This window comes from Crinia signifera, chromosome 3 (genome assembly GCF_055691185.1).
Source record: "Crinia signifera chromosome 3, ASM5569118v1, whole genome shotgun sequence".
Taxonomy (NCBI): domain Eukaryota; kingdom Metazoa; phylum Chordata; class Amphibia; order Anura; family Myobatrachidae; genus Crinia; species Crinia signifera.
The window spans coordinates 75,179,143-75,187,482 of NC_139219.1; the positions used below are offsets into that span (position 1 = coordinate 75,179,143).

At 45.5% G+C, this 8,340-nt stretch overlaps 1 protein-coding gene and 1 long non-coding RNA gene across 3 annotated transcripts in view; one reads left to right on the forward strand and one right to left on the reverse strand.

Moving 5' to 3' along the window:
- Positions 1-4,646, forward strand: part of LOC146063553 (pancreatic secretory granule membrane major glycoprotein GP2-like) — a 27,937-nt gene extending 23,291 nt beyond the window's left edge. For both annotated transcript variants that reach the window (XM_083176026.1, XM_083176028.1), the window contains 3 exons: positions 976-1,144; positions 1,252-1,366; positions 3,616-4,646. In XM_083176026.1, coding sequence (XP_083032152.1) covers positions 976-1,144; positions 1,252-1,366; positions 3,616-3,785 — 454 coding nt within the window. In that variant the 3' untranslated portion in view covers positions 3,786-4,646. The remainder of the gene's footprint in view (positions 1-975; positions 1,145-1,251; positions 1,367-3,615) is intronic.
- The window catches only part of LOC146063554 (uncharacterized), a 39,267-nt gene extending 33,520 nt beyond the window's left edge, over positions 1-5,747 (reverse strand). Inside the window, exons 1-2 of the long non-coding RNA XR_014471613.1 lie at positions 5,665-5,747; positions 3,592-3,833 (exon numbers count right to left, since the gene is read on the reverse strand). This is a non-coding gene — a long non-coding RNA (uncharacterized LOC146063554). The remainder of the gene's footprint in view (positions 1-3,591; positions 3,834-5,664) is intronic.
- Positions 5,748-8,340: the final 2,593 nt, after the last annotated feature.

The following is an 8,340-nucleotide window of genomic DNA, read 5'->3' on the forward strand; positions in this document are numbered from 1 at the left end:
CTTGCGGCTTTTGGATATTTTTGCACAGCCGCTGTGTACAACGATGCAGCAGGGACGTGCAGTCGGGAGGCAGGGGAGGCAGTGCTTCCCTGTCATTCTGTTTAAAATAATGCAAAGAATATACCTTTGACACATATTCTGTGTCATAAGTATTTTCTTTAGATTATTTGGTACTTATGTATTATCTGGGCTCCCATGTTAAATGCACCCCATTTTTTCATACCCCTACTATCCAAGTACGCATGGAGTTGATTTTATATAGTGTGGCGAGCGCAGCGAGCCACCGCGCCTAAGCGTGGCGAGGGGACGCGGTCTCATAAGAAATACGGGAGCCCAGATATTACATAAGTACCGATTATTTTTAGTAATTTGTACCTTTTACATTAGTTTCGGAGGCACCAATAAGCGTGCCTCCCAAAAAAGTGTGTAAGCAGGATGAAGCGGGGGGCAGGGCTAAGCCATGGGCTAATAAAGCCCATTAAAAATAATTGCAAAAGCGGCACTTCTGGAAGTGCTTCATTGACGGGGCTGCTGTGATTGGACTGTCCAATCACAGCAGCCCCTGTCAAATTAAGCTTCTGGAAGTGCCGCTGCTGTGCCCTGTCCCCTTTGCCATGAATCTCCCCGGTACCTTGTGAGTATTGGAGTTTTTTTTCCCAGTGGTGGTGGTGGTGGTGGTGGTGGTTTGATGGTGGCGGCGCCTGCGGGGGGTTGGGGAGCGAATTGCAGCTGTGGCGACCGGAGGGGGTTGGTGTGATGGTGGCAGTGAAAATGCCCAGCCACCACTGCACATCACTGCGATGCAGCAGTGGTGCAATTAGCGTCCACCTCTCAATCTCATAGCTACAGTATCTCACACCCCCCAATTTCAACGTCCCTCTGGGTGACTTCAGAAGGTTGGGAGGTATGACTTTCTACATGTATCACAGCTAACAAATATTCATTTTATCTATTTTATTTTTGTCCTTAATACAGCTGCTCCTATGTATATTTGCATGAGACCTTATCAATAATTATGAATGGAATGGGGGCAGAAGCAATGTTCAGGATTCAGATGTTCAAGTTTGTGGGTCTGGCATATAACAATGTCTTCCTGCACTGCAGTGTTCAGATATGCCACAACACAGAATTCCTATGCATGCCGGTACGTAATTGTTATTATAGCTTAATGCACGTTATTTACTTAATAGCATATTAGGTCATTGGATTTATAATCAGGATACATTTGTGTATTTCTTATCATTTTATCAGAACTGTACTAACAACAGAAGAGTAGCCAGAAACAGAAGAGAACTTCCTACAACTCATACCGTGACTTATGGGCCAATTTCTCTCAAAGTATCAGATGACAGGACGTCTGACTCAGGTATATAATTATACATACTGTTATACCATTGTGCAATCAGGGCTGTAACGAGGTTGGTGCAACATGTGCCACTGCACAGGATAACTCAAGGCAGGGGGCGCTGTTCTGCAGCACATGTCACTTTTCTCTTTCTATCAGTCTCACTTTCAAATTTCGACTCTTTAATCCCTGCCATTGCCTGGCAGCCCCGATCTCGCCATTATGTTTCTAAGCACCTTCTATGTCACACGCTCTTTAGTTAGGGCACACATTCTTCCCAAATCAGAACAAATAACTACACGTGTAACTTGTCTGACTGCACCTTGGAAGGTCTAGGGTTCGAATCCAGGGTATGACAGTATTTTGAAATGTGTGCTTTAAATAAAGGAGGATGTCGCTGAATATACTGGGTATGACAGATAAGAAATGTGTTACTTAAAAATTAAGGATAATGGATGGATTTGCAAAGCTACACACAACCTTCCACTGCAAATGCAAATGCAGAAGGAGGTGTCGGACAATGGGGGTAACACCCCTTTTTTTGCATGCACCATCCATCCTCACCCTAGCACATACCCCCCCACCCCCCATGCATTTGCATGTCAATCAGGCAAAGGCAAAGCGGACTGCAGTTTGGAGTCCCCCCCCCCCCCCCCCCTTCATCCATGAATAGATGCTGTGTGCATGCGCACATCGTCTATTCCTGCAGCCAGATGGGCTGAAGGCAGAGCCAGCAGCTCACGGAGTCCGCGGATCACCCGTAAACACAGCACAAAGTGCCGATATATAGGACATCGGCTGTCCAGGTTTTAAAGATGTCCATGCTAAAGCACAGGTGAATTAATTAGTACCTCAATCAGCTTATACCATCTGTGCACAAGCAGGCATATCCTTAAAACCTGGACTGTTATGGTGCTTTGCGTTTGAGAACCACTACATACCTCCCAACATGACCCTGGCTAGGAGGGACAGAGGGGTAGATTTATTAAGCTCGGTGAAGTCACCGGCAAATCAGCTCCTACCTGTCATTTATCAAACCAAGCCTGTAACTTCACAGTTAGGAGCTGATTGGTGGGTGATAAAGTACCAGCCACATTATCACCGAGCATAATAAATCTGCCCCAGAATTCTCTATTTCTGGACTTCCCTCATAATGTATATGATTACTATCACCTGTGTGTAAATGCCTTTCTTATCCATCAACCTATTTAAAACAGGTGATGGAAATCATACAATAAAGAGGAAGGTCCAGATACAGAGCATTGTGTCCCTTCTGGAATGAGTCATGCTGGGAGGTATGCCACTGGCAAAGACTATCTATAGATTCTGCTGTCAGCTACTGGGAAATAGACAATGGAAGGTTTCTAACGCTAGTGATTTCTGTTGGAACTTGAATAAGCATAAGATAAAGCTCCGACATACATAGCTTCCACTTGTGTGTATGCACATGTACTATGTAAGCCTTATGTAACTGATTTTAAGACATACATGTTTAACTTCTAGTGGCAGGCAAGCAATCTACCGTTTTTCGCTACAGCTATAGACTTATGTTATACTCAGAGGCAGAACTACCATTGGCGCAGCAGGTGCATTGCACCAGGGCCCTTAACAACTAAGGGTCCCACTGCTGCCCAAACCAGCAATGAACATGGGTTGGGTGGAGGACAGTGGCGTTACTTGAAATTTTTCTCCCCCAAGCCAAGAAAGACTCTAGTGCCCCCCACCCAACATTAATTATATATTTTGTTTCCTACTTGCTAATTTCCTGGGCTTACTTGCTCATTACCAAGGGTTACATGTTTGTTGCCATGGGTTACATGTGGTCACATGCTCATTGCCAGGGGTTACATGCTTATTGCAATGGAGGGAGCAGTACATGGGCGGCTCCAGTTGTTCCTGCCCATTGCAAGGTAGCGCTCCCATTGATTAAGGCTATACACAGCGCCTATTTGCTGTGTAAAGCTTTAGCCAAAAGGAGCACTACCTTGTGGCATGAGTCTCATTCTGTGCGCTGCTGGGCCCGGCGCCCACACAGACCCTGCTGCCGCTTGCTCCCCAAGCAGCAGCAGGGGCTGCCTTACAGTAGTTACGCCACTGGTGGAGGAGGAAGGCTAAATTATCATATTACACCCGGTCCCACAACCCACAAGTTCTGCCACTGGTTATACTAATAGACAGCAGATACTGTATGTTAATCATATTATTCATTAGCTCTGTTAAAAAAAATAAGAAAATAACTCCAGCACCATGTCTTTGTGTTCTCCTTACAGCCCAGAGGAAACTAATTCCAGTTGAGACAATGATCCTTGTCTGTGTTTTGACAGTGGTGTTAGTCATCACCGGTGTGTTCGGCAAGCTTATATTGAATTCTCGGAGATCTTATCCTGACACGCAAGCCCAGTTAACTCTTGCCAACATCCACCGTTCAGAGCTGGCATGATGATGGCAGCAGTGATTTATATATTTCTGCTACATATTATAAAGCAATCTGGAACAAAAGAAAAGTGTATAGTTTAGTCCAGTGCTTCTCAAACATGGATCTCAAGGCTCCCCAACAGTATATGTTTTAAGGATATCCATGCTTAGGCACAGGAGACTTAATTAGCACTTGTCAGTTTGATTATACCATCTGTGCACAAGCAAGGATATCCCTAAAACCTGGACTTTTATGGTGCTTGGAGGACCACACTCATCGCATACAAATATTCAGGAACCACTGGTTTAGTCAAGGACAAAGCCAAGAGAACACAATGGATAAATAATGTCCTGACTAAAGGGGTAATTCAGACCTGATTGCATGGTTGCAAATTCACAGTGACCAGTGTACAGGTAGAGGCCGCGCTCTTGGGCATGCTTGTGTTTTCCCTGTCTTTCCCAACACTTTACCTGGCACGCCTAGCATTTTTCTTGGCACTCCCATGAAACAGCTGGTTAAACCCCCCCAAGATGTCTACTTCTGGCCAATCCCCTTTCGAACGGCCAGCGATGAATAAAACTCGCAGGCGTTCCTCGCAGGACGGCCTCATACATTCGTACTATGGACCATACGCATGCACAGTCTATTGATAATCGGCCTCCATGCAAATTTGTGGCTGTGCGATCAGGACTGAATTGCCCCCTAAATCCCTGAACAGCATATATTTTTATATTTGTAATACATGAATGAAAAATCCATATTTTGTTTTAAGTTTCTCTTGTTAACATGCAAAGTATTGTAATTTCTGGAACTCAGGTTATAGAATATATGGTATTCCTGACATTGAACATTGGGTTTTACCAAACTATCATGATTAAAAAAACTGTTAAGATGAATGTTAAAATATATAATTTTTCTGTATTGTCTGTAATAAAAGATAAAAAATACATAGATACTGTATATACTGTACTCTTTCTTCAATATTTTCTGCATCATTCAGATGCAGATCCAGAGCAGCAATTTAGAACTGCTTCCAAAATGAAATATTGGCTTTTCAGTGGAAGTTGAGCTGTGTTATATACAGCATACAGGGCATGCTCGCAGCAGCTTATCATATGCGATCCTTAAGCAATGCAAATGCAGGAGAAGATGCAACTGCATACCACTCCTGCCTGAATTCCCGATCACTGTCCTAGCACAGGGCGCACGCAGGTCTGAAACACCATAGAGGTGTCTCAGACCTGCGAGCGCTGAAGAAATCATTCGATGGTCGCCAACCATCGAATGATTTCTCCCCTACAACCAAGGCTGCGATTGAATGATTATGCAAGGGGTTTGGGGGGGGGGGGGGCATGCGGGTGACGGCCGGCAGCCCTGTGAGTCAATCAGAATAAGGGCCAAAGTACAGAGCACATCGGTCCGTGTATGACGCCGACGTGGATGGTGGGTGTATGAAAAGGGCGGAGGACGCGTACCGCCGCCCCTCGCGGGCTCGCCACGCTTCGAGTTGACGTTGATCGTGGGGTGGCGTTAACAATTGGGGGGCCATTTCACACTTCAGGGTGGCTATTTGGGGTCTGTGGGCCATTTAACATTGTTCCCTATGTAAAATCGGGTCAATTGGGCCATTTAACATTGTTCCCTATGTAAATCGCGGTAATCGCGTCAGTCGCATCGCATGCGTTTTTTTGGTCGCATGCGATGCGACCGACGCAATTTACCTTTTACCATTCATTTCTATGTGAAATCGCGGGCATCACATCGGTCGCATCGCATGCCATTATAATGGCATACGATGTACATGCGATGCCCGCGATGGGTGCCGTTCTAGGTAACAAGTACTATTTTTTATTTTACATGCAAAAAAATACTGATTGCTTCCCTACTATAAATCTCTCCTCACCTTATAAGTCTGCACAACAAAACAGCATGTGCGTATTGTGCTATTCATTTCTCCTTCACCTCACTGATCCACTTGGATCCCCATTTCTAACCGCACTTCTGTCTGTGAATGCTGGTGGTGGTGGGGGGATTCTTCATGGCTGTGCAAGTGAGGACCAGAGATATCACATCCAGTTGTGAAGTGAATGTAGGACCAGCATTACCTATGAGCTGGGATCTTTATGCACATGTGCTGCATGTCGATCGTAATCATTAATCATTGGATATAGTGGGAGCTTATTAGGGGGAATGTATTATTCTTATTATTGTAAACCTCCATCCAGATCACCCTGTGCATATCATCGACAGATTTTACACAATTACATAATAGATAGATACACAACTGGGAAATAGGTTTATGTATGCACTATAGAAAGAGATCTGCTAAGGTTGAAGATAAGATAACAGGTATGTTTTCCTGGTGGAACCACATCTGAATGCACAAATGTACATTGTTATCATTGTTATCTTTTATTTGCTTAGCACTAACATTAACCCAGAGCGCACTGTGGAGATATATATACTAAACTAGCTACACCAATGACAAACACTAAACCGGCTGATAGAAGGTGTCAGGTGCCCTGCCCAATGTAGATTAATTGCCTTTTCATTGGGTATATTTTTATTTGGATTTCTTTAGGAACAGCCCAAGCAAGCTAAGGAATTATCTTTGGTACTCTTTACCTAGAACGGCGCCCACGATGTCCATCGCGGTCATCGGGGGTAAAAAATCGCGGGCATCGCATGCACTAAAAAAACGGGTGCGACGCGATGCTCGCGATTTCCCATAGGGATCAATGTTAAAAGTGTGATTGGACGCGATTTGAGTGTTCAATGCCTCAATGCCCGCGATTTTTCCATAGGAAACAATGTTAAATGGGCCACAGAGCCCTAATAGTCTGAAATGGCCCCCACAATTGTTAACGCCACCCCACGATCAACGTGAACCCGAAGCGTGGCGAGCGCAGCGAGCCCGCGAGGGGCGGCGGTACGCGGCCTCCGACCTTTTCATACCCCCACTATCCACGTCGGCGTGGAGTTGAGAATAGAATAGTGTGGCGAGCGCAGCGAGCCACCGAGCCCGAAGCGTGGCGAGCGCACGCGGATACCTGTGAAGCCCGCGAAGGGCTCACCACACTATTCTATTCTCAACTCCACGCCGACGTGGATAGTGGGGGTATGAAAAGGTCGGAGGACGCGTACCGCCGCCCCTCGCGGGCTCGCCACGCTTCGGGTTCACGTTGATCGTGGGGTGGCGTTAACAATTGTGGGGGCCATTTCAGACTATTAGGGCTCTGTGGCCCATTTAACATTGTTTCCTATGGAAAAATCGCGGGCATTGAGGCATTGAACACTCAAATCGCGTCCAATCACACTTTTAACATTGTTCCCTATGGGAAATCGCCGTGCTAGGTAAAGAGTACCTTATCTTTTCTTGGAGCTCACCCGTATTTCACTTTTCAGCCACAGACGTCCCATGAGAGGACCTGAAATATTGATCTGTTGGACTGTTATAAGCTTCTGTAAACACTTTTTTTTATTTCTTTGTTATGTGTTGCACCTTTGTTTTAAAGTGACATATTTATCAATATATTTTTAAACCCCCAAAAATGGGGGTTTTTATACTCACTTGCTTCCTACTTTAAGGACAAGATAGATAAAATCTGAGAGGAAATGGTATGCTCTAACTAAGTACCCTGCTCAATTCCTGTCTCAGAGCTCTCAGCCAATTAAAGAATGGCCAGTCACTTGACAGGTTATTTTAAAATTCTAATACCAGCCGCTGCCCATCCCGGCGTCTCGCTGATGATATGATCACCGCCCACTAGCGTAGTGCTCAGCACCCGCCACACTGCTCCTCACCGCCCGCTAGCACAGCAGCGCTCAGCACCCACCGCCCGCCCCACTGCTCCCCGGTCAAGCATAAGAAAACAGGGAGGTTGGATGATCTTATGTGCTGAACGTCCGATCTCCTGATCCGGTCCGATGCGCACGAGACCGCGTCCGATGCGCACGAGACCGCGTCCGATGCGCACGGGACCGATGTCACACACATGCAATTTTGGGCCGATTTCCCACGATTTATCAGGCCAAAATCGCACAGAGTATGGGCACCTTTACAGTAGAAAAACAAATGATGAAAGTTGGCCATGTATACTCTCGTATACTAGAAATTTTTTGTGATACAGTGCAGCTTCAAGCATGGTACAAGCGGGATAACAGGACATACATACTTTGCATCAGTTGCGCATACAAATGAAAATTCACATGTTATGATTTGCAAGGTTATACAGAGCAGTTAGGTGTTTAGATTAGCAGTATCTTAAAGTACATTGTTCAATAGTTGAATAGCTGTCGGGACGAAGCTTTTTGCAGTTCTTGACGACTTGGCAGGGATGGACCTGAAGCATTTACCTGATGGGAGAATATCAAAGCAATTATGGCCAGGGTGGAGTTTGTCCGCCACAATCTTCCCAGCTCATTTTTTAACCCTACTTAAGTATTGTTCCCTTACAGGGGGAGGTCCGTCCCAATAATCCTCTCTGCTGTCCTCACCACTCTTTGCAGGCTTCGTTTGTCAGATTCATTGGCCCCTCCATACCAGATTGTAATAGAGGAGCATAGAACGGACTCCACA